This window comes from Cnephaeus nilssonii, assembly GCF_951640355.1.
Source record: "Cnephaeus nilssonii genome assembly, chromosome: 6".
Classification (NCBI taxonomy): domain Eukaryota; kingdom Metazoa; phylum Chordata; class Mammalia; order Chiroptera; family Vespertilionidae; genus Cnephaeus; species Cnephaeus nilssonii.
Genome location: NC_137077.1, coordinates 7,266,139 through 7,291,519, shown reverse-complemented (window position 1 = coordinate 7,291,519; position 25,381 = coordinate 7,266,139). Strand labels below are relative to the sequence as shown.

The 25,381-nt window shown below is 54.0% G+C and overlaps 1 protein-coding gene across 2 annotated transcripts; it reads left to right on the top strand.

The window, feature by feature from the left end:
- CSF2RB (colony stimulating factor 2 receptor subunit beta) lies at positions 1-25,381 on the top strand. Of its 2 annotated transcripts, none has more exons than XM_079775722.1 (14): positions 1-77; positions 10,174-10,419; positions 11,520-11,643; positions 14,578-14,768; positions 16,247-16,398; positions 16,482-16,650; positions 17,213-17,348; positions 17,511-17,665; positions 18,801-18,937; positions 19,842-20,001; positions 20,502-20,592; positions 20,816-20,873; positions 21,627-21,748; positions 22,366-25,381. In XM_079775722.1, exons 2-14 carry the CDS (start codon positions 10,344-10,346, stop codon positions 23,489-23,491), a joined length of 2,697 nt encoding a protein of 898 aa, XP_079631848.1. In that variant the 5' UTR covers positions 1-77; positions 10,174-10,343; the 3' UTR covers positions 23,492-25,381. The 2 variants fall into 2 exon arrangements, with proteins under 2 accessions (XP_079631848.1, XP_079631849.1); XM_079775723.1 differs by lacking the exon at positions 1-77 and adding an exon at positions 6,723-6,862.

Genomic DNA, 25,381 nt, shown 5'->3' with positions numbered 1-25,381 from the left:
GCATAAATAGGAAGCGTGAGAGGCTCGCTGCCGCCTGGAGCCTCCAGCAGAAGCCTGGTGTGTCCCCCCACAAGGAGGTATGACCTGGCTTTAGGGGGCAGGCTGACAGGTGGGGTGGGGAGCAGGGGAGTGTGGGAAAACTGGGACGGAAGGGACAGGGAGAGCTGGGGGTGCTGATGGGCAGGTGTGCTCTGGGGACTTGGGGAAGTTAAGGCTTGGCCTCTTGGAAAGACCTGAGCCCAGACTCCTCGGGCAGCTGGTGGGCTGTGTGAGGGGCCGGGGGGATGGGGGGGGGGCCTCACTGGTGGGGTCCAGCTGTCCTGGAAACGGGGAGTTATCTCCGGGGTGATGGAGAGCTCAGGCCTGGGAGTCAGACACTGTGTTCTGTCATCTTTGCTTTGTTTACTAAGGTGTCGAGGAGGCCGTGGGAACATCCATTCCCTGCTCCCTGCTTCTGTGTCCTCACCTCTGGAATGGGGGGGGGGGGGGGGGGGGGAGAAAGAGAGAGAGAGAAGGAGAGGGAGGATTCAGAGAGACTGGGAGGCTGAAGGGGAAACCTAGAGCCTTGCCAGGCTCAGGCCCAGGGCTTGGGAGGAAGCTACTTTACATTACACTTGCTAAGCTTAATCCTATATAATAAAGAGCTAATATGCTCATTAGACTGGACGGTGGAATGACCTTCCGGAATGACCTTCCAGAATGACCAGTGGGCAGGGCTGCAGGGCCACGAGGCAGCCCTGGCCGCGAGGACTGAGGCAGCCAGGGCTGCGAGGGCCAAGCGCCTTGCACGAATTTCGTGCGTCGGGCCCCTAGTGTAAGCATATAGTTTTTCTTTGTAAATGAGAAGGCCCAGTCCCATTCCCCACAGACATATGTTTCTCCCTCAAAGAATGCATTGGCTGCCACACCCGCCCTGAGCTGCTGTCACTTAGCTGGGTTTGGACTCAGGTGTGTGTGTTCTGGCCCCAAGTGTGTTGTCTGGGTGGGTGTCTGGGGGTGCCGGCACGTATGTGCAGGTGTATGACGGTAGGTGCAGGTGTATGCAATCGCCCTGTGGATGGGAGGGCAGGTGAGTCTAGGGGTCCGAACTAGGGTCCAAGCCTGTGGGGCCGCCCCAGACAGCCTTGAGTGACAGCTGCCCATGTGCGATTTCTCCTCTTCCAAGCCCTGTTACATTCTGTGTAACCAGGTGCCAATTTCCTCTGCCTGTCACCCCTCCTACTGTCTTACCAGTTTAATGATGAGTAAGACCTTTCCTGGTAGCTCTCGGTCACTCTTCTTATTCATCAGTTTCACGGATGTTGCGCTGTATTCACCAATACTCCAGGACAGTTCATGACTTAATCAGCATATTTAATATTAATCAAGAAAATGCATGGATATCTGCTCTATGAAAAATTAGACTAGCCCTAGCTGTTTTGGCTCAGTGGACAGAGCGTCGGCCTGGGGACTGAAGGGTCCCAGGTTCGATTCCAGTCAAGGGCACATGGTCGGGTTGTGGGCTCGATCCCCAGTGTGGGGCGTGCAGGAGGCAGCCGATCAGTGATTCTCTTTCATCATTGATGTTTCTCTCTCTCTCTCTCTCCCTCTCCCTTCCTCTCTGAAATCAATAAACATATATTTTTAAAAATTAGAATAGCCCAGAATTATGCAGCATAGAAGACAGTGTCGACACCTCTATCCCCTAGTCCCACGCTCCGCCCTCTTCACCACATGTACCCTCCCAAACACTTTCAAGCTTAATGTAAGTATATCGTTTTTCTTTGTACATAAATGGGATTTTTACGTACATATCGTTCTGAATTATTTTCTCGCCTAGTAAGTTTTAGCAACTTTCTACAATATACATGTAGATTTAACTCGTGTGTTAATCCTAAGAAGTACGTGGCCTTTATTAGAATGGCCACGTGACAGTTGGCCCTACGGAGGGACACGTAGGTCGTTTCTGGTTTATCCACACCTGTGAGCGTGTTCCTGCAGCCCAGATTCCTGGAAGCCGACTTGCTCGGCAAGAGAGTGCGTGTTTAAAATTTATGCAAATATTTTCAAATCATCCTCCAAGTAGCAAAATTAACATATGCCCGCATGGTCATGCATGAAAGGGCCGATTTCTCTTTAGAAAAAGAATATTTTAATCGGGTCCAATGGAATAGATGAAAATTGCCTGGTTCTGCGTGGACGTTTTCCTCTGATTAGGGGTGAAGCTGTGGGTCTTCACCAATGACGTCCTTCAGAGACGGACACGGAAATGTCTTTTGTCCGTTTTCTGATGAGTTCTCTGCCTGTACCTCTCGCTCTAGGAGTGAGTCACTCGTTATGGGTATTAACAGTGTACTCCTGTATGTTGAAAATACATTCTTCCAGATTATCGCTTGTGTGTTTTCTTCACCACGTTTAAGGTATCTTGTTTCATATAAAAGTGTATGAATTGCTTCTAACTCAAATCTGTCATTATTTTTCACTTAATGCTTTCTGGATTGGATGCCTTGTTCAACCCCCAAGATTAAAGAAATATTGGTGATGCTTTTATTATTTTAGCTTTGGTTTGTAGATCGTTGACCCACTTAGACTTTAGAGGGGTGGGTAATATGGAAAGTAATAATCTAACTTGAAGAACCATCTGCTAATTGTGGCAATATCATTAATTATGTGAATGCAGCCCATCCTTGACTTGGTAATTTGAAATGCCTTTATTACTCTCCAAATTCCTACTTGCTTATTTTCCTTACTGTTTTCTGTTCCATCTGTCTATTATATCCCTTATTACTTTTATAGTGAATAGAGCAAGTCTCTCATCTTTGGTTTGTTGTAATTTAGAATCAGTTTGTCAAGCCCATTAAAAATCCTTCTGAGCCAGCCAGTGTGGCTCAGTGGTTGAGTGTCGACCCATGAACTGGGAGGTTCTATTTCTGGTCAGGGCACATGCCTGGGTTGCAGGCTCGATCCCAGGTAGGGGCCGTGCAGGAGGCAGCGGATCAATGATTCTCCCTCATCATTGATGTTTCTCTTCCTCTCCCTTTCTCTCTCTGAAATCAATAAAAATATATAGTTTTTAAAAATCCTTTTGAAACATTTTTGGAATTTTGAGGTAGATTCCATTGAATTTAGAGGTTAAGTTGGGAGACTGACGATTGTGGGCAGCCTCTCCTTTATGCCCTGACCAGGGGGCTCCAACGTACCCTTTGCCTTGGGTGTTGCCACGGGGTTCTAGTCGATACCAGAGATGCCAGCCTCCCTTCATCTCCCCATTTGCCGAGGTTTATTTATTTATTTCTTTACTCAGGAATGGCTTTTGTACAATCAAATATTTAGAAGCATCTATCAGGATAAACCTACCCTTTTCCTCCCTTTAATCTGTTCATCTGTTTCTTTTGATCATGAGTAGATTTCTCAATGGCTCTCTGTCCAGTTCTGGAATAATCCCTATGTGACCATGATACAGTCTTTCTTTGTCAGATCGTCCTCGAAAATCCTTTTTGTCTGCCGTGAATTGGGGGGGGGGGGGGGGGGGGGGAGGTTCGTTTTCAGTTGTTTTTCCTACCATGAAATTTCTCCAAGAGTTTGGGAATTTTGGTTTGCGTGTTTATTTTGAGTGAGAAGGTGTTTGGTTTTTCTCTTCTTCTTTCTCCCTCGCCCTCCTTCTCCTCTCTGTCACCCTCTTGCCCCTGTGGTTACCTCTCACTCTTAGTGACTTTTAACCCTTAGGTTTTGAACACATATATTTAACCTTTATTTTCCATCAGCAGTTGGAAATTGACATTTAGATGCTGTTGCAAAACAAGACGAGACCCTTCGCAAACTTTCACTTCTCCACTGTCCACTGCAACCTCACAGCCAACTCCTACGGTAAAATCATCTGATCATTGAATTTAACATTGCTATCTTGTATTCATTTATTTTCACTCTGCACAGGAACAATTCTTGACTTAACTGTAAGTCTTATTAGTTTATTTTCTCACCACTGATTCCAGTATCACATGCTTGCTTGCTTTCTTGGACTTTTTCTTTTTTCTGAAATACATCCTAGAGTAATTTTTTTCCCCAGGAAATATCTGAAAAGCTTTTTTTGTCCTCACATTTCCAAAATGTTGTGGTGTTTGCCCTTGAACTTCAAAGTAAGCTTGATTGTTTACGATTCTAGGTTTAAACTATTTTCTCTCCATATTTTCAAGACATCCCTGTGTATTTGGAGTTTGGAGTCACTAACTTCTTGAGAAAATCTTGCCAACCTGGCCCTTGCTGAATTAAAAATAACCTGTTTGTTTTTTTCCTTCGGAAAACTGCTAGAATTACCCTTTCATTCTTGGATGACTGAAACTTCACCAGTTTGAGACTGAGTAGGCATTATGGAAAATGAATCTCACTCTTCACTTAGTGACCTGTTGTCTCCTTCAAAGCCCTGTGAAGTTTTCTTCTATTTCTTTTTTTTTTTTACACATATTTTTATTGATTTTAGAGAGGAAGGAGAAGGAGAGAGAGAAACATCAATGATGAGAGAGAATCATTGATCAGCTGCCTCCTGCATACCCCCTACTGGGGATTGAGCCAGCAACCTGGGCATGTGCCCTTGGCTAGAATCAAACCCAGAACTTTCAGTCCAAAGGCCTACAGTCTATCCACTGAGCCAAACCGGCTAGGGCAAGTTTTCTTCTATTTCTAACTGTACCCATGTGGGTGCACATGGAAAATCCCCAAACAACAGTGGTTTAACAATACAGACTTTTTTTTCCCCCCTCACATAAAGAATGGCTAGAAGCAAGCAATCTCAGGCTGGAATGGTTGCTCCACAGTGAAAAGAGGAATCCAGGTTTCTCTCTTGCTGTGGCATGTGGCTTTCATCCTCAGGGTTACCTCATGGTCCAAAGTGGCTGCTGGAGCCAACTCCCTTTAAACAGGCTTTAAATATATATATATATTTAGGTGCTCCTATATTGGGTGCAAATATGTTTACCAGGGTTATGTCCTCTTGTTGGATTGATCCCTTTAGTATTATGTAGTGACCTTTGTTGTTTCTTGTGATGGCCTTCATTTTGAAGTCTATTTTGGCGGATATGAGTATTGCTACTCCAGCTATTTTTTTTTTTCCATTTGCATGGAAAAAATTTTCCATCCCTTCACTCTCATCCTGTGTGTGTCTTTTATTCTGAGGTGGTTCTCTTGTAGACAGCATATAATTGGGTCATGTTTTTGTATCCATTCAGCTATCCTATGCCTTTTGATTGGAACATTTAATCCATTTACGTTTAGGGTTATTATTGAGAGGTACTTATTTATAGCCATTTTAATTCTGTATGGCTAGGTTTCTCCCTTACAGCAATCCCTTTAGTGTTTTTTGTAATGCTGGCTTGGTGGTGATGAACTCCTTTAGTCTCTTTTTGTCTGGGAAGCTCTTCATTTCACGGTCTATTTTGAATGATAGCCTTGCTGGATATAGTAATCTTGATCTCAGATCCTTGCTTTCCATTACCTTGAGTATTTCATGCCATTCTCTTCTGGCCTGTAGTGTTTCTGATGAGAAATCAGGTGTCAGGCTTATGGGAGCTCCTTTGTAAGTAACAGTTTTCTTTCCTCTTGCTGCCTTTAAGATTCTCTCTTTGTCTTTACCAGTAATTTTTGGCATTTTAATTATTATATGTCTGGGCATGGGCCTGTTTGGGTTCTTCTTGCTTAGGGTTCTTTGTGCCTCCTGAACTTGTGTACCTTTTTCCTTAGCAGGTTAGAGAAGTTTTCTGCCATTATTTCTTCAAACACGTTCTCTATCCCTTTCTCCCTTTCTGCCTCTTCTGGCACACCTGCTATTCTAACATTGTTATATTTCACATTGTCCCACAGCTCCCTTAAGCTGTCCTCCTGTTTTTTAATTTTTTTTTCTTTCTGGTTCTCTGATTCAGAGATTTTTTTCAACCCTATCTTCTAATCCACTGATTTGATCCTCAGCTTCCCCTAATCTGCTATGTATTCCTTTCAAAGTGTTCTTTATTTGTGCTATGTCATTCTTTATTTCTGTTTTCAGTTACTATATCTTTTCTCATGCTATTCTTTTTTTAAAAATATATTTTATTGATTTTAGAGAGGAAGGGAGAGAGATAGAGGGCTAGAAACATCGATGAGAGAGAAACATCAATCAGCTGCCTCCTGCACACCTCCCACTGGGGATGTGCCTGCAACCAAGGTACATGCCCTTGACCAGAATTGAACCTGGGACCTTTCAGTCCACAGGCCAACACTCTATCCAAACCGGTTAGGGCTTCTCATGCTGTTCTTATCCCCATTTCATTTATCTCTTCTTCTGGAGAATTCTCTTGTTCTTTCATTTGGGGGTTGTTTCTTTGTCTCCTCATTTTGGCTGCCAGTTTGGGTTTGTGGCTATGTATTAGGTAGATCTGATATACCTCTCAATCTCTAGTGCAGGACAGTGTCAAACAGCTGTTTCTGATTGATTAGATCACGCAAAGACTTAAAGCCACCAGAGACTGCCTCTGTCTACAGACTGATAAGATTCTATGTTAAATTGCCCTCAGACTATGGACCTCAGGTGTTGCAAGAGTTGTTTTCAACAGGGTGGGGCCGTTGTTTCTGCCTGGAGGCTAATTGTTATTCTCAGTCTCTTATTGGGCTTCAGCAACTCTGTGCGGTGGGGCAAGGTGTTTCCCAATAGGGTGGACCAGCTGTCTTTCCCCCAGGCAAGGTTGCCTGTATAGGTAATGCCTACATAAGAAAGATGTCCTCAGCAACATGAGGGAATGACTCAGCACAGGAAACCGGGATGTCTGCCTTCTGAGCTCTAATTCCTGAGCCCCCGATCCTGGCTTCTGTTCACACAGCTCCAGTCCACTCTGCCCTCCCTCTGCCAGAGCACAAGGTGAGTGGCTACACAGGGAATTTCGTGTGTTGGCCCTTTAAGAGGGGGCCTGAATTTCCAGCTGTCTCTCCCTGGCAGACAGCAACCCTGCTGCTTTTCACAGCCAGATGTTATGTGGGTACCCTCAGTTCTGGTGCTCTCTACTGGGGGGCCCCACTTGGGGATTAGACCCCAGCGTTCTCAGTGGCAACCCCCTGCAAATGAGATATCTCCCCAGAACTTTAGCTGCTGTCTGTGGGGGCCCCAGCCAGCCTTTCCGCGCCTCCACCCCTCCTACCAGTCTCTATGCCATCTCCACTTTCTGTCCTTGGGTATCAGGGTTCTCTCCAGCGAGTCTTTCGTTGATTATTCAGGAAGTTTTTCTATATTTTCATTGTAATTCCAGTTTGGACCTGGGAGCGTATCCGTGCAGCATCCAGTTACTCTGTCACCATTTTTAATCTCTCCAGCCTTTTTTTTTTTCTTTTTAAATATATTTTTACTGATATCAGAGAAGAAGGGAGAGGGAGAGGGAGATAGAAACATCAATGATGAGAGAGAATCATTGATCAGCTGCCTCCTGCACTCCCCCTATGGGGGATCAAGCCTGCAACCAGGGCATGTGGCCTTGACCAGAATCGAACCTGGGACCCTTCAGTCTGCAGGCTGTCACTCTGTCCACTGAGCCAAACTGGCTAGGGCTAAATAGCCTTTTTGGATAGCACATCCAATGTTTCCACTCGTATCTCCTTGGATAAGATTTAGTCACATGACCACACCTAATGATAGGACACTGTGGGAAATATAGCCTTTAATTCTGTGCAGCAAAAGGTTCAAATAAAACCTGCACTTCTGTTACTGAGGAGGAAGGGCAGCTAGTTGGCGGACACTGCCACACCTGCATGCAATTCTCTCTGTCCTCTGCTTCCAGATGTTGGAACTCCTGGATTCTTTTCCAGGTCTCAGCTTTTCTCTCAGGCTTTCCCTCTCCTTGCCCATTTGCTCTGTCTTCAGCATATACCATCATAACATGATTGTTTGTAGTGTTCATTCAGTCATTTGGCCTGTTACTGAGGGTTTTTTTAAAAATCATGGATGTTTTTACCATCAAATTCCAAGATCTCTGTCTATTTATTGTTTGCGTAGCAGTCTATTCTTTTAAATGGCCATGATTTCTCAAATCTCCCTGAGGATGTTAAGCAAGAAGTTTTAAAGTTTTGTTTTGGCCCTGGCCGGGTGTCTCAGTGGGTAGGAGCGTCATCCAATAAACCAAAAGGTTGCGGGTTCGATTCCCAGTCAGGGCACACACCTAGGTTGCAGGTTCAATCCTCAGTCAGAGCAATGGGAAGCAACCGATAGATCTTCTCTCTCTCTCTCTCTCTCTCTCTCTCTCTCTCTCTCTCTTCCCCCCCCCTCCCTTTCTCTCTCCAAACATATCCTTGGGTGAGGATAAAAAGAAAGTTCAAGGGAAAAAAAAGTTTTGGAAATATAACGACAAAAAAACAACAAGTTACTCTAGGACAGTGATGGCGAACCTATGACACACGTGTCAGCACTGACACGCGTAGCCATTTCTGATGACACGCGGCCGCTGAGGCGGCCGCATGCTGAGGATGAAACATTTGCGAAATAATGTTTTTTCCTCAAAGTGACACACTACCCAAGTTATGCTCAGTTTTTTGGCGAAGTTTGACACACCAAGCTCAAAAGGTTGCCCATCACTGCTCTAGGATGTATTTCAGAAAAGAAAAAAAGAGTCCAAGAAAGAAAGAAAGCATGTGATACTGGAATCAGTGGCAAGAAAAGAAAAGAAACCAATAAGACTTACAGTAAAAAATTGTTCCCTTATAGAATGAAAAAAAATCAATAGTATTAAACTCAATAATCAGATGTTTCGTTTTTACGCATGTTTGTAGAAATGCCTGCCGGGTCAGTATTCCTCACGGTAGACACGTATGATACCAATGATTGGGAAGTACAACCGCTATTGGTGTAGCGGTTAAGAGCACAGACTCTAGCGCCCGCCTGCTGTTGGCTTCAGTCCCAGCCTGTCCTTTACTGGCTGAGCGATCCTGGACCACCTACCTGTTTCCTCATCTGTAAAGTGGGGTTTCCAGTAGTCACTGCACAGTGATGTATTCACACCTGTGAAGCCCTGAGCCGGGCCTGGCTCACGGTCAGTGTTTTCTGTCAGCCACTGATAGGAATTTTCTGTGTGTCTGTGAATTTTCTGCGTGTGTTCATTGATGACATTAATCTTTTTTAAACATTTCCAATGTAAAGATAGTCATCTGTTCCTCGTCATATTGCTGCAAACATTTCTCTTTGGCATTTTGTCCTTTTACTTCATGGTCTTGGTTATTTTTATAAAATATAGAAGATTTTACTTTTATGTATTTCTATTTGTCAGCCTTCATCTCGCTGACTTCTTCCACTGTTTGTAAGCTGGAATAGTGTAAAGATATTCACTTCTATGGTCTGCAAGTTTAATATGCTTTGACTTCTTCCATTTAAATTGTAAAGTAGCCTGATATTTGGGGAATGGTGTGAGATAGGGATTTATCTGATACGTTTTATGTTGTTATTCAATTATCTTAGCACTTTTTTTTATCCCTATTCTTTTTCTTATTTCTTATCACTGCGTGTTGACTCATGACTTCTCTTTCGTCATATAGCACATCCTTGGGTAAAACAGTTTGTCTGGTCTGGGTCCACTGATATGTCGTGTGTGTGTGTGTGTGTGTGTGTGTGTGAGTGTGAGTGTGTGTGAGTGTGTGTGTGTGTGTTTTCGTGCTCCTGCATCTTGAGTGAAGTTTCAGACTCTCTTCCTAGGGATGAAAAGAGGAAACCCCCAGCCTCCTGCTGAGAAAGCGGAACTGGTGTCTGGTGTCTGGTGTTGGGAGGGTGGTGTGGGAGGAATGCCAGGAACCGGGGCAGAGGTGGGGAGAGCACCAGGCCCCGAGTGTGTGAGGGAGTGTGCACGTGGTCACATCCAGGGAGGACACTGTGTCCCCCACACCCAGTGACTCCCCCAAGCAGATGTAGGTCAGCGGCCCACGGGGATTCGGTGCAAATCCAATACCAGGCCTCTGTCTCCTGTTTTCCCATCACCAGGGCCCTGCCCGGGTGCCCGACCCACGTCTTCACAGGCCTTTAGAGCATCTCCCTCGAGGTCACACAGGGGGACACTGAGGCGAAGGGGAAGGCACTGTCCGAGGTGCCAGGCTGAGGCCCATGCATCAGGACCTTTCTCGGGTTCACCCCAAAAGTGGGCCGAGTGCCTGGGGGCGCAGGTCTGGGAGGGCAGCTCCCAGGTGACGTTTCCTCCACAGGCCAGAGAAGCCAGAGCCTGCAGGGAAGATTCACGAGAGCAAGCGGATGACATGGGTCTGGCCTGGCCCCCAACTGGGGAGGGACACAGGATTCCAGGCCAGTGAGGACCCGCCCTGGCCCAGACCTGCACCCACCCTGCCGGCCCTGCTCGCCCAGAGCTGACCGGGAGATGGCGCTGACCCGGTGGCTGCTCCCCATGGCCCTGCTGGCTCTGAGCCGGGAGCCCAGCATGGCAGGGGACCTAGGTGAGCCGACAATTCCCTCCCCTTTCTCTCCTCTCCCCAGTCCCCTCCCATTGCTGGGACCCTTGGGTGAGGCTGTCCACCACATGTTTCCCAGGAAGCTCCAGACCCCAGGGGCTCCAGCCTTCCCTCCCTCCCTTCCCTCATGCCTTCTCTCTCCCTCATGTTCCCAGGTGCCTCTGGCCCCTCCCACACTCGCGCTCAGTGCTCTCAGGCCCCTGCAGAGGCCATCTCTACTGTGTCCTTCCTCTGCCCACATTCCTCAGCGTGGCATCCAAGGCCTCTGACCTCCAGGCCGGCCCTTCCAGCCTTTCTCTGCCCCTTCTCTCCCCCACCCCCACCCCACTCCCACTCTGCTCCTCTGATAGTGGCCTTGATCGATCCCCACTTCCCTGGGACCCTCAGCCTGGGGGTCTCTTCCTGCTCTGGCTCCAGCAGCTGGGACGCTAGGCCCATGAAACCCGCTCCCCGAGGGCTCCCAGAGAACTTGGCGTCTCTGGTCACCATGGCAACCACATCCCCTTTTCCAACCCTCAGGCCTGGCAGCTGAGCAAGGACATGGGCAGGGGGTCGCAGAGCAGGGCTCTGCCCCGCTGCCTCTTAGGAGTGGTTTGTGCCTCTCCTCCCAGGATGCGCCGAGGGCTCCAGGGGCAGGGCCTGTGCCTGATACCCGTCCCTGTCCTGGGGTGGCAGGGACCCGGCTCCAGGAGAAGGACACAGCAGGGGCTAGACATGGCTGTGAACCAACGAGGATATTGTGTCTCTATCCAGACAGGAGGGTCTGCAACCAGCACCCTCACACCTGCGGAGCCCCTGGCCCTGCCCAGGGCCCCAGACCTCTGTCTGGCATCCAGGAATGATTCATAACAGTAGCAAAATTACAGTTATGAAGTAGCAACAAAAATAATTTTATGGTTGGGGGTCAGCACAACATGATGAGCTGTATTAAAGGGTCGCGGCATTAGGAAGGTTGAGAACCACTGCTCTAGAGGATTCTGGGTGACCCTTCCCCAGTGCCGGGCACCCAGGAGGGGCTGGGAGGGGTGGTGACAAGAGGCACCTGGAGGGGAGGGTGTGACCCCTTCTTGCCTCTCCCGGGTCAGAGACCGTCCCGCTGCAGACCCTGCGCTGCCATAATGACTACACCAGCCACATCACCTGCCGGTGGGCGGACACCCAGGACGCCCAGCGGCTCATCAACCTGACCCTCTACCACAGGCTGAACGAGTGAGTGACTCTGGGGCCCGGGGGCCGGAGGGCAGGGAGGGGCTGCTGTGTGAGGCTGTGCCGGGTGGGGGCTGGACAGAGGACAGAGGAGGGAGGCCCCTGCCCAGGAGGTGCTGCTCATGGGGTGGCCCCAGGCCCAGGAACTGGTATCTGACGCCAGGGTTTCCGGGAAGAGCATGTGCGTTAATGTTGTTGCTGTGGATGGTGATAATCTTCTCTTATTTCATCACAATTTAACAAAATCGCCCGCACTCGTTGCCTTTTAGAGGCGGGCATGGTGGGGATGAAATGCCCACCCAGTTCACAGATGAGGAAACCGAGGCTGTGGGGCTGAGGGTGGCCAACACCGGTGTCTGGCCTGAGAGGCTGGGCTCCAGGTGTCCCCAAGCCCTGACCCTCCCGTTTGAGGAGTTTGCCCTTTCCCTCGCATGGTGTCTGGGGCGTGTGTCATTCGGGGAGGTGCCTTGAGCCATGCTGGGGTTTGGTGAGAGTTCAACTCATAGTAACAGAGATCATTAAACAGCTGGGGTCACAGGGTTCAAGACCGCCCTAGGGAGCATGGCCGCCCACCTCTCTCCTGCTCTCCTGAGAACCTCTGTATTTCTCGCTCTCCCCTCCTCATGACCACTGCACCCCCCGCCCTTGGCTGTGACCTGCTCCCGCCCCCATTGAGACCCCAGACCCCACGGAAGAGAAGCCCAGCCCCTCTGTGCTCTCGCTGCCCGGCCACGCCCGCCGCCTCCCTGGGTCGCCTGCGGTGACTTCCTGCAGATTGTGCAGCCGGGGTCTCATCTGGTCTTGCAGCTCAAGGTCTCCCCTCTCCTGGGCCATGGATGGGCCGTCCCCTGGGATCATTTACCATCCTGAGCCCCATTTACAGATGAAGGGGTGCAGCGCCAGGGTGCCCCCTGACCCCATCTCCTCCAGCCGGGGCCCACCCCTGCCTCCTTTGTAACAACACTCCTCTAAAGAGCAGTCCAGACCCAGCATGCCCAGTGTCTTTCCAGTTATTCTCTCGGGACACGACGCCCCCAGGAGTCTGCTGCCCCCCAGGTCACCTGCTCCTGCTGGAGTCAGCAAAGCCCTCGTGGCTGCTAAGCCCAGTGGTCAGTCTGAGCCTCTCCCTCCCTGACCCCGGGCACCCCTGACTTGGACTGACCGCAGGGTCCTCCTAAAGCACTTTTTCTCCTGGCTTCTGGCCGCCACGCTCACCCCTTGCCCTGCGTCTCCCTGGCCCATCCTTTCCTGTCTCCTCATCTGGCTCCCTCTTTGGTTTTGAACTTGAAGAGTGAGCCCCAGGGCTCAGTCCTCCGCTCATACCTCGACCCAGTGGCAGAGATCCAGCCTCAGGCTCTGGGCCTCTCACTGCTCTCTCCAGCCCAGACCTCCCCCGAAGCTGAAACCCCGCCGGGGCACCCGTCTCTCCACATCATCCCTTAGAAAATAAGTGTCCCCTGACTGGTGTGGCTCAGGGGTTGAGCAGCAGCCATGAACCAAGAGGTCACCGGTTCGATTCCCAGTCAGGGCACATGCCCAGGTTGCGGGCTCGATCCCCAATAAGGGGCGTGCAGGAGGCAGCCGATTGATGTTTCTCATCGATGTTTCTATCTCCCTATACCTCTCCTGTCCTCTCTCTCTCTCAAATCAATTTTAAAATATTTAAAAAAGAAAGGAATATCTCACCCTAGCTGATTTGGCTCAGTAGATAGAGTGTCAGCCTGTGGATTGAAGGGTCCCGGGTTCGATTCCGGTCAAGGGCACATGCCCAGGTTGCAGGCTCCATCCCAGTGAGGGGTGTGCAGGAGGCAACTGATCAATGATTCTCTCTCATCATTGATGTTTCTCTCTCTTCTTCTCCCTTCCTCTCTGAAATCAATTATATATATATATATATATATATATATATATATATATATATATATTTAAAAAGAAAGAATGAAAGGAATATCTCTAAATAACAAAAAGAAAGAAAATGGGTGTCTTCAACCCCAAGCATCCTAAACCAAATTCCTGCTCTGCCCCCAGAAGACCCTGCTCCCATCTCTCTCCACTAAACGGGGGCTCCTCGTGGCTCAAGCCAAACACCGGGAGGGTCGTGTTGATGTCGTTTTCTTCTCTTTACCACCTTTCCTTCCCCATCAGAGCATCTAATCCATCAGCAAATGCAGCCGACTTTATCTTAAAATAGAACACGAATCTGGCCAATGTTCCATTAACATCGCTACCTGGTCCAGACCATTTCCTGTCTCTTGGGATATTCCAGAAGCCTCCTAACTAGTCCTTCTGCTTCCAATATTGCCCCCCCAACCCCCTCCCCCTTAAACCAATCTGTCCGCAACCCAGCAGCCAGAGGAATTCTTTCAAAGCATATGTCACAATAGATCACGCCTTTGCGCATAGCTCTCTAATTCTTCCCACTTACAGTGAAATCCAAATTCCTTTTAAGTGCTGGCCTCCTGTACCTCACTCAGTTAGCCTCCTAGACCCCAACCTCACAAACTCTATGCATAATGTCTAACTGCCTAGTCGAACAACACTACAAACCTGAGCCTGCGCCAGGGCCTGTGCATTTGCAAGTACCTGAGACTCCCTTTCCCCAGAATTTGCATGACTCCTCCCCCACCTCGTCCAAGTTTCTACTCAAATGTCACCTTTTCCAGGAGGCCTCCCCTGTCTCCCCTATTTCCAATTGCATCCCCCACCCCAGACCTTCTGGCCTCCTCCTCACCCTTTCCTGCTGCCCTGGTCTGCGTAAAGTTTTCCCTGTTTGACACGCGGCTTATTTCACTCCGCTGTTTCCTGTCTGTCTCCCTCCAGCAGGACGTTGGCTCCCCAGACAGAGATTGGTGTGTGTTTTGTTCACACGGAAACCACCCAATAATGCTGCGAGTGAGCGATTCTTCATTCTAGGCTGACCTGTGTCCTCTCCTGCAGGTCCCCCCCAGAGCCAGTGTCCTGTGATCTCAGTGACGACATGCCCTGGTCAGACTGCCCGGCTTCCCACTGTGTGCCCAGAAAATGCGTCATTCCCAGCAAGCGGTTCGTCATAGCCGACAAGGACAACTTCTCATTCCAACCCGACAGGCCTCTGGGCACCCAGCTCACTGTTATCCTGGCCCAGCATGGTGAGCTCGGGGTCCCTGGCTGGGGGTGGCCCCCAGTGTGGACAGTGGGCCCAGGGAGTGGCCACACTGCAGAGAGTGGGCCGGGGAGTGAGTCTTCAAGGGATGGAGACATGGGCCTGGGGTTGGAGTTGGTCTCTTGAGGGAAGAGGACATATGTCTCCTTATGATGGAGCTGTTGGAGCAGGTGCAAGGTGAGGACCCCCTGGCTAAAGGCACCCCCACCCTGGCTGCTCCACCACCTGCCAGGCCATTGCCTTCCAGCACTGAAGGTTTCCCTTCTGGAAGAACCGTTCTCATGATTCACATAAAAACTTACCAGGTTAGCCCTAGTTGGTTTGGCTCAGTGGATAGAGTATCAGCCCTCGGACCAAAGGGTCCCAGGTTCGATTCCAGTCCAGGGCACATACCTTGGTTGCAGGCTCGATCCCCGGCCCCAAATCGGGGAGTGTGTGGGAGGTCATCAGTCGATGTGTCTCTCTCACATCGATGTTTCTCTCTCTGTCTCTCTCCCTCCCTTCCTTCCACTCTCTCTAAAAATCCACGGGTGGGAAAGAGGTGCCCCGTCTCGGCCAGTCTGGGCTGAAGATGTTCCGAAGGGCAGCTCTGACCTGCTCTAACACGCCGTGTTCCGTGCCCAGCACAGAACATCTGTACCCTGCCTGCTCTTACTGAACGCTTTGTGCTTGAATGTCAGCCCTGGGCACTCAGACACAGAAGCTTCGGGAGGGCGGGGGCCAGGCCATTCACTAACGAACCTCTCGCCCAGCCCTGTAGCTCCCAGCAGAGCTAGGCTTGCTGGCGGTTGATGGAATGAGTTCATGAAAAAGCATCTGAAGGTTGCCTACATGCACTCATTCATTGATTCATTCACTTTGTTCCCCAAATCCACTGAACCTCTACATCGCAGGCCCTGGGGAGAGGGAAGGGGTCCAGGACCCAACCCTGCCACCCCACGAGCTTGTGGACCACTCGGGGAGGCAGATGTGGGAACACATAAGCCCCCAGGGTAAGGACCGTACAAGTGGCTAGGTGGGCTGGAAAAGGAGCCAAGATTCTGTCTGGGGGAGGGGATCCAAGAAGGTTCTAGAGGAGACTTTTTGCTGGCCCCTGAGAGGTGCAGGACATTGGCAGGTGGACAACACAGAGTAACATGAGCCACAGCGCCCTCTGCTGGGTCGGGGGTGCCATACAGGCTACATCCTGGGCAGTGGGGGCTGGGGACGGAGGGAGGCTGCATTTAGAGCTAGCATGTGCACCGCTATCTGCACAGCCTTCATTCACGGTCACATTGAATCCCATGATTTGGCAGATGAAGGGCCTGCAGCCCACCGAGGATTGGGGTCTTGTCCAAGGTCAGTGAGCTGGGGAGCGGGGGGCAGTGCTCCCCCTGGAACCCCAGCTATCCACACACAGACCTGCAGGCCCTTCCCGCCCACAGTCCTCCAGCCCCTTATAGGCCCCAACTCCCTCTCCCTCAGTGCAGCCCCCGGCGCCCAGAGACCTCCACGTCAGTGCTGACGGGGACCGGTTCCTGCTGACCTGGAGTGTGGCCCCCGGGGGTTCCCAGAGCCCGTGGCTGTCCAAGCTGGAGTTCGACGTGGCCTACAGGCGGCTTCAGGACTCCTGGGAGGTAGGGACCTCCGCCGGCTCGGCCCGGAGCCCACAGGGACCCGGCCCAGCGGCACCTGCTCCAGCAGCCCCCCTCTCCCGCAGGATGCCTCCAGCCTCAACTCCACCGCCCCGCAGGCCCACCTGGGGCCCGGGCACCTCATTCCCGGCAGCACCTACGTGGCCCGAGTGCGCACCCGGCTGGGCCGGGGTTCAGGGTTCTCGGGCCGGCCCAGCCCGTGGAGCCCAGAGGTTCGCTGGGACTCCCAGCCAGGTAAGGCGGTAAGGGAGTCGGGTGGGGGCGGCGCCCCTCTGTGGAGGGCGGCTCATTACAGGTCCGCACAGGAGTCCGGGGCCACCAACCTCTGTGCCACGTGTTAGTGTCTTCCCTGGTCCACCCGCCCTGTAGCTCCGAGAGGCATCGGCTCCCGCTGGGCCCCAGGGTCTACACACTTTCTGCCCAGCAACCATTACAACGGTGGTTTATCCCCCCCTCCCTACCCTCCCCAACTCCCCCCCCCCCCACCCCCCCCGCCGCCGCGCTCTGAGCAGCTGTGCCTCCCTGAGAGCTGACCCAGTGCGGACACCACCATTCTTGTTCAGTCCCCAAACCCTGAAACCAGACGCTGTCCCTATTCCCGGGGGGGGCGGGGGGCATGGAGGCTCACAGGATTCCCTCTGACCTGTGGCCACACAGCTAGCAGGTTCAGACTGAAGGTGAAGCCCCGGTCTGGGCCCCAAAGCCCAGGCTGTCTCTGTGATGAGTCCCACGGCGGGCGGCCACTGAGCTAGGAATGGATGGAGGAGGGAACGAGCAAGGGCTGTCTCCCTCGCAGGGGACAAGGCCCAGCCCCAGAACCTCCAGTGCTTCTTTGATGGGGCCACCGCGCTCAGCTGCTCCTGGGAAGTGAGGTCCGAGGTGGGCCGCTCTGTCTCCTTCACCCTCTTCTACAAGCCCAGCCCCGACGAGGGGTGAGTGTCCCCTTCCTCTGTCCCCTCCCCTCCTCTCGGCCTTGCCCTCTCCAGGCCTCCTCCTGCCTCTGGGTGCCCAGCAGTGGCCCCAGCTCACCCCGAGGTCTCCTCCCTCCCGTGGCCCCTGCCCCCTCCTGCCCTCACCTCTGCCATGACCCTCAGGGAGCAGGAGTGTTCCCCGGTGCTGAAGGAGGCGCGCGGCCCCTATGTCCGCCACCGGTGCCGGGTGCCCGTGGCCGACCCCGGGAACCACAGCCAGTACCTCGTCTCTGTTCGGCCAAAGCGGGAAGAGAAGTTTATCAAGAGCTCGGAAAACAGTGAGTGTGCCCCAGCCTTCTGGGGTGGGGGTGGGGATGGCGGGGGGCGGTTGGGACAGCTGTGTCTCCTTGTATAAACCATGTAAACTCAGGGTTCCTATGCCCCGTCTTTCCGTTTGCGACGTTCAACAAACACAGTCCCGTGAGCAAAGTGAACAAGGTCATTAGAATCTCCTCTCAAAGTTCCCAGGAAGCAGTAACAGGACAATGGCAACCACCGATAACATGTAGGAGGTTCCATTGTTAGCCACAGGAACGCATCTTTAACGCCCTCCCTCCCTCCCACCAGCTCCTCCTTCCTCCCCAACTCGCAGCTGCGCTGTCTACCGCCCTCATGGGGCCTCCTGGCGCTCCCACCCAGCCTGCCTGTCCATTCCCTGATTGGGGGTTTTGCTTTAAGTTTCCAAAGTCCTCCCTGAGGGATCTTTTCCGTCTTCAAAACAATAGCCCGATGACTACTTCAGGTGGGGCCTGGGGTGCGGGCCCAAAGCTGGAGCTCCTTGCAGGTTCATTTCCCTGATTAATAGCCCTGGTTCCTGGTGTGCATCAGGGGCCCATGCAAAGGAACCCCCACGTGACTTCAGGATGACCAGGTTCTTCTTCTCCGTCCTCCCGGCTCCAGTGCGTGTCCCCGGCAGCGGCCAATCGGTCTTAGCCGCCTGGGTTAGAACCCACCACTTCCTCTCTGGGGATCGGCCAGGTTGCAACCTTGGTCTCTGCCCCTTGCTAGCTGCCTGACCTTGAAAGAGACTGATTGTTCTGGGGCTCACTTTCTCTGTCTGTGACACGTTGATGGGGATTCATGCAGAGCGGGCATGTCTATTAGTGCCTGGAACAGTCCCCGCTCTGGACTAGAACCAATGATAGTGATTTTATTTTTACTGAAATGCAATGAGTAACCCATGCTCGGCGTCACCTCACTACAAAACAGGTGAAACTCAGCCTCGGCCAAGAACAGCGCCGCTCAGGTCCAGTCGGATGATGTGGTGAAATGGGGGTGCAGAGAGCCTGAGATGGGCGGGACCTGGGGTCCTGGGGCCGGTGAAGACAGCACCTGTGACCAGCATGGAAGGCAGGGGATGTTCCAGGGGAGGAATGTTGAGAAGAATGTTCCCTAAAAGTTTCCTCCCTCCAGTCCAGATGGCTCCTCCGACGCTCAACGTGACCAAGGGCAGAGATGGCTACATTTTGCGCTGGGAAGTGAAGATGTTCTACGGCCACATAGAGTACATCTTCGAGGTCCAGTACAAGAAAGACGCAGCCTCCTGGGAGGTGAGGGGCCCGGAGGGGCCTGCTGTGGGGGAGGCATGTGAGACAACACCTGGAAGGCGCCACCTGCAGGTGACAGTCAGAGGAAGCCACTGGGACTTGGTGATCGCAACCCTGAGGCTCAGGGAGCTGAAGTGACGTGGTCAAAATGAACACATGTCACCCTGGAGGCAACCTAGACGTCAGGGCTGAGAGGTGCTGGCTGAAGGGTTTTCAAAAGCCATGGAGGGGACCCTTCTGCAGAGGACCCTCCTCCTGACATAGCAGTGCAGCCGCTCAGAGCAGAGCCACTCCCGATGAAGCAGGCAGGGCCCAGCCCAAGGCTCCATCCAGGTCCCCGCCCCCAGGCAGCCCTCAGTCGTGTCCAGAACCTGGGGCTCCACAGAGGCCAGGCCAGGAACCTTGGAGCCAGTCCCAGGCCTGCGGGCTGGAAATGGAGAAAGAGGCCAGGAGGGGTGGGTCTGGGATTAGGCCCCGGGCACCTGAACCCCCGTCTCAGAGCTCAGAGTCCAGTCACCCTGCGCTGCATTCCTGAGAGGCCATAATTGGGGTCCAGGCTGCCCCCCAGGGAGCTGGGAGGTCCAGGGGTCTCAAGATGAGGATGGGACTGGGTGATCCCTTAGGGTTTCTGGGCCTCGATGTCACAGGGGTGCATTGTGAGAGGTGTGGTCCCGGTCCCACCCGGAGTGCTCTCTCTCTCTCTCTCTCTCTCTCTCTCTCTGGGTCTAAAGGAGGGTCCTCCTTGGTGGGAGAGGTCCTGCCGCAGACCTGAGGATGCAGCCACAGCGAGGGGTGGGGGCTGGCGGGTAGCAGAGCCCTGGGCAGGGAGGGGTTTGCAGCTGTGCCCACATGATCCCCGGAAGTTGCCTCAGCCTCAGCACACCTGCTGACACATCTGCCCCCGCAGGAGAGCAAGACAGAGCCCCTCCAGAACACGCGCGTCCTGTCACTGCCGCCTCTGGAGTCCTCCACCAGGTACCAGGCGAGAGTGAGGGTCAGGCCCTACAAAGGCTACAGCGGGATCTGGAGCGAGTGGAGTGAGGAGAGCTCCTGGGACACCGAGTGGGGTATGTCTCCCCCGCCCTCCCCCCAACACTCTCCCTTCCCGCTACAGCCCAGCTGGGGTGAGGGGCAGGGGCGATGTAGACACAGAGGTGTGACTGCACCCACCCCAGCATCCTTTCCTCCCGTGTGACACTAGTCATTGAAAAATGACACCTGCTGTACCGCACAGACTGCGGATGAGGCCCTGAGAGAGCAGAGAAGAGCAGGTCTCACCGTCATGCCTCCCTCAGATTGGACCTTAGTCCTCTATTAATATGACCCATGGCTTCATTAGCCTTTGTGGCAGCCACTGGCCAGTGACCGCTCAGCACAAAATTCTAGTTACCATCCACAAACATCAGGGCCTCCGGACAGAGGTCTGAGCTGGGAAGGTCTGGGTCAGATTTCTTATCTTCCCCATCTCCCTGCACTTGCTACTTGCATTCGTCCTCACTTTTTACCTGAGCCCCAGCTTCTCCCTCCCAGAGGCTAATGCTCCTTTTTCTTTCCTGGCTGCCGGAAGTGCTGCCCACGTGGGGCCTGGCCCTCATCCTAGTCTTCACCACCCTGGCCTTACTCCTGGCCCTGCGTCTCTGTGGCACGTACGGGTACAGGTAAGGGGACTCCATGATGAGTGGGGGTGGGGGTACCCGGGACCCTAGGAGGGGCACAGGGATCCCACAGCAGATCCCTCCAGTCCCTACTCTGCCACCCACTCCCTGGGGGTTCTTGGACAAATCTCACCCTCTCCTTGGGCCTCAGTTTCCCCTCTGTATCTGAGCATGGGCAGCTGCCCTGAGGTCTCTGGTGGCTGTCACCTCCCTGCTGTCTTTCCAGGTTGACCCACAAGTGGGAGGAGAAAATCCCCAACCCCAGTAAGAGCCGACTGTTCCAGGTAGGACCCTGCGGTCAGGGCGGCTGTGGTGGGAAAGGCTCCTCTGCGCTGCGCCCATGTCCCCGTGCCCACGTCCTCCTTCCCTTCCTGGGGGCGTGGAGAGTGGGGCACAGGTGGCCAGGAGGGGCTGGGAGGCTCTGAGAGCGAGGCCAGCACCTGTGAGTTCATCCCTGAAGACCCTCGGCCCTCGCAGTGCACAGGGGCCCCGTGGAGCAGGAGGGGGTGAGGGTGGGATGCCAGGAGTGCACAGGTGGGCTCAGGAAGGGCAGGTAGGGCGGGGGGGGGGGGCAGGATGGCTCTCCGAGGACAGGACAGCAGGATCCGGGTAGCCCGGGGGGAAAGGTCACTGTAGGCAGAAGGCAGGGGCGGGGGGATGAGACAGGACTGAGGGGGGTGGGCCACGAGGCTGGGCACATCCCAGGAGGCTGAGGGGACCACAGAGGGAACGAGGGTGGGGAGGGTCTCAAGGCCAGTGTGGGAAGACTAGGGGGTGAGTATGGAGGTAGCAACACCCCAATAAGCAGACTCACCAGAGCAGGGTCCCTGTCCTCAGTGCTGGGGTGGAGGACCCCAGGAAGTCCCGCCCCTCTCTGGCCTCCCTCCTGGTGCCAGAGGCTGTGTTTGGTCCTGACCATGCTGAGCTGCCCCCCTTTTCTGGGGACTCGCTGAATCCCCTGCCACCCCCACAGCCCTCCCTCCACCAACACCATCCCGCGGTCCCACACCCACCGGCACACACGCCCTCTCTTCCAGGACGTGAGTGCGGGGCGCTGGCCCCCCGGCGGCCTGTCGGCCCTCACCAGCAGGAGCCCCGCACACAAGGGACCCTGGGACAGCCGCTTCCCTGGGCTGGAGGCTGTCACCCCCCTGGAGAGGTGAGTGTCTGGGTCTGGGATCCCTGGGAGGCGGGAGGGTGGTCCCACCGTGCACATGGGAGGCTCCGAGGAGGTGGCCTCTGGCCTGTGGCTCAGTGTGGAGAGGCCCAAGGAGGCGGTTGGCACTAAAGCAAGGAGCATCCCAGTGGGCTAGCTGGAAGAACTTCCTGATTCCCAGGCTAGCAAGAGCCAGAGCTCAGGTTTGACAGGTGACCTCTCTGTGCCCTGCTGCCTGGGGACAGCCCTGCCTCGGCCTCATGGGGTCAGCACCTGCGCCCCCAGCACTGCTAACCCCCGGACAGGGCACTGCAGGCCACAGGTGAGGAATGAGGGGGTGACAGCATGCATGGACTGGGCATCGGCCTGGGCCCTGAGGCTGGGCCTGTCAAGGAGCAGAGGGTGAGAGGGACTCACCTGGGAGAGGAGGCCCTTCAACAAGAGGCTGGAGGGCCAGACCCACAGGGCGATGGAGCACGGCCGGTTCCCTGCTCTAGGGTCCCCGCCCCGGCTGTGCTCTCCGTGAGCCCTGCTGGTCCCAGCCCCCCTCAGCCCCTCCTGCAGGAGCTGAGGTGTCTGCCCAGGGTGGTCCCAACATCTTGCACCTGCTCTCCCCACAGGGTGTCCCCTGAAGACCGCATGCACAGCGAGGTGTCACCTCTCACCGTGGAGGACCCTAAAAATGCCCACGACTCACCATCTGAGCCTCGCACGACTCCGGCCGCCGCCGACCTGCCCGTGGAGCTGCCCCCAGGCCCCGCGCCCTGCCTGTCGGCCCCCTCAAGCAGCCCCGAGAGCCAGGGTTCCGGCTTCGACTTCAATGGCCCCTACCTGGGGCCGCCCCACAGCCGCTCCCTGCCGGACCTCCTGGGCCAGGAGGAGCCCCCGCAGATGGGTGGGAGCCAGAAGCCCCTGCCCCCCGGGTCCCTGGAGTACCTGTGCCTGCCCCAAGGGGAGCAGGTGCAGCTGGTCCCGCTGGCCCAGGTGATGGGACAGGGCCAGGCCAGGGGTGCGGAGAGGAGACCCTGCTGGAGGGCGGAGGGGAGCCCCTCCATGGAGACTGGGGCGGGCCCTGTCCCTCACACTCCTGGGCTGCAGGTGGGTGGTCAGGGCCTGCAGGACAGCCCCACAGCTGTGTCCGCTGTGTCCGGGCGCCCTGCCGACAGCATCGTGGCCTCTGGTTATGTCAGCACCGCAGACCTGGCACTCGCCTTACCCCCGGAGGCACCATCTGCCTCCCGGGTTCCTCCCCCTGGCCTCCTCTCGGAGCAGAACCACAGCCTCTGTCCCGGACTGGCACGTGGGCCCCTGGGAGGCCCCGCCCCCATGAAATCAGTGATTGACAGCTATGTGGAGCTCCCTTCCACCATGGGCCAGTCCCCTAAGTCCCCTCTGGGCAGTCCTGCCCCTCCTGCAGCCAGCGGCCAGGTCCTGAGCCCGAGGGAGCCCAGGGTCGATGTGACCCCAGTCTCCCCGCACCCCGAGGGGCTCCTGGTCCTGCAGCAGGTGGGTGACTATTGCTTCCTCCCCGGCATGGGATCTGGCCCCTTGTCCCCCCAGAGTAAGTCCTCTTCTCCTGGACCCTGTCCTGAGAGCAGGGACCTGGACCAGGGCTTCCCGGCCAAGAAGCCTTCCTGTCCGGCCATTCCCCAGGTGCCCGCCATTCAGCTCTTCAAAGCCCTGAAGCAGCAGGACTACCTGTCGCTGCCCCCCTGGGATGTCAGCAGGCCAGGGGAGGTGTGCTGAGCCCCCGAGGGCCTGGGGGGACACGTGGGAGGAGAGGGTCTGCCTTCCTTCCTGCCCTGCCTTTCTCCCACCGGCCTCAGTGTTTTCCACACTCATTTCTGCAAAGCCAGGGAGAGGGGCCAGGAAAATGCGTGAACTGCCTATCTTCTCCCTTGACCTTGAGCAAGGTCAGGCTTCTCTGTCTGTCTCTCTTCCTCCTCCCTCCCGCCCCCGTCTCACAGACACACACCCACGTACTTTTCTTTCAAGTTCACAGACTTTCAGGTTCTGAATTGATAGAAAGTTCCATATGTTCTCGTTCCATTTGCCCTCGTTTTCTCTGTCACAAGGTTTCCCTGCTTGGGCTCGTTCCTTCTTTCTCTTTTCCCTGATTTATTATTCGAGCGAGTTTGAGGTCCCAGCTCTGCCTGTCCTGAGATGCCATGTCTCGGTCAGAGCCTATTCTGATGATGCCGTGTCTGGCTGTGTTGGGGGACCTGTGTCTGCTCCAGGCAGTCAGGAGCTCAAGGTTGCAGCCCGGGTGCAGGCGGCGGGAGGCGGGGCTCAGGGCAGGAGTCCTGGGGGCTGAGCACTTGGAAGAGCAGCACAGGACTGGGCCTGCCTTCTCAGGCCCCACGGCCCCAGATGTGGTGACAAAGCTCCAGACTCGACAGTCACCCCGAGAAATGGGCGTGGTAAGGGGTGTGCAGGGGAAGAGCTGTTCTGAGCTCATGGAAGCCTGGCGGGCTCACCAGGTGACTGGGAAGTGTCAGGGTGCAGGGCCTGCACTGGAGACAGGCCGCTGCCCTGAGGGGGTGAGGTGCAGGTTCCTGGCGATCTCCTTCCCGCACCCAGGTGGGGGCTGGGAGGTCAGGAGGAGAGGGGAGCCCGGAACCCACGTCCACTGCGGGAAGTGGGAAAGAAGGCTCAGCCAAGGAAATGACGGAAGGGCACGTACGCTCGGGCTTATAGACCAAATCGCCCGGCTGCCTCTTTCCCAGAAAGTCCTTCACCTCCAACTGCCACCAGCCAAGTGTGAGGGCTTTAGGCCTCTCCATGTCCAGGCCTACGAGGGGATGATGGTTCTTTACATCTCTGCCTTCCTGCTCTGCAAAAATAATAGCATTAAATTGTTTTAATTTGCATTATTTCCTAACGTTCAAGTTTGCACATATTTTTATATTGTGCGCCTTAGTATTTTTTTTATTTTTATTTTTTACTGGAATAAGGCCATTCAGGACTTTGTTCTGTCGGGTGCTCGTTTTCTGATGGAGTTTTTGAAACTATTTATATGGTCTTTCACGGATGGTGCCAACTCCCCCCCCCGCCCCCCCTCATTTGTGGTTTGTCTTTTAATTGTGTAGACGAGGCTTGTGGGTGTCCACAGAGCGGTCTCCCGGGGAACGCCAACCTGGCTCCGGTGTGGGTGTGAAATTTACAAAGGCCTTCCCGCTTCAAAAGCCCTTTTGTCCTGATTTATTTGTTTCTCGTTCTTTTTGTGTTTCAAGCTTCTCATGTAAAATTGTAATGATTTGGGGCCGTATGCGTGTGAGATGGAGGGCCGGCCGCAGGCTTTATTCGATGAGTCACCTGTTCTCCGTCCACAGAGCTGCAAGGCCCCTCTTACCAGACAGAAAGGCCCCGCATGTACTTAGTTTCTAGGCTTTTCATTTTATTACATTGTTCTCTCCGCGGCGCCCCGCCGTTTGGGTGGTTCTTGCTAGCTTTGTAATAGGTTCCAATACATTTCAGAACAAATATTCTTGGCATTTTTGTTCACTAATCTTTGTTCATTGCAGCAATGTCTGTGGCCAAAGAAACTTATAAACAACCGAAGTATTCACCAGTAGTGAAATTAATAACAACAATTTTTGTGCATTCTAAAGTACAAACCTGTGTTTAAAATGAATG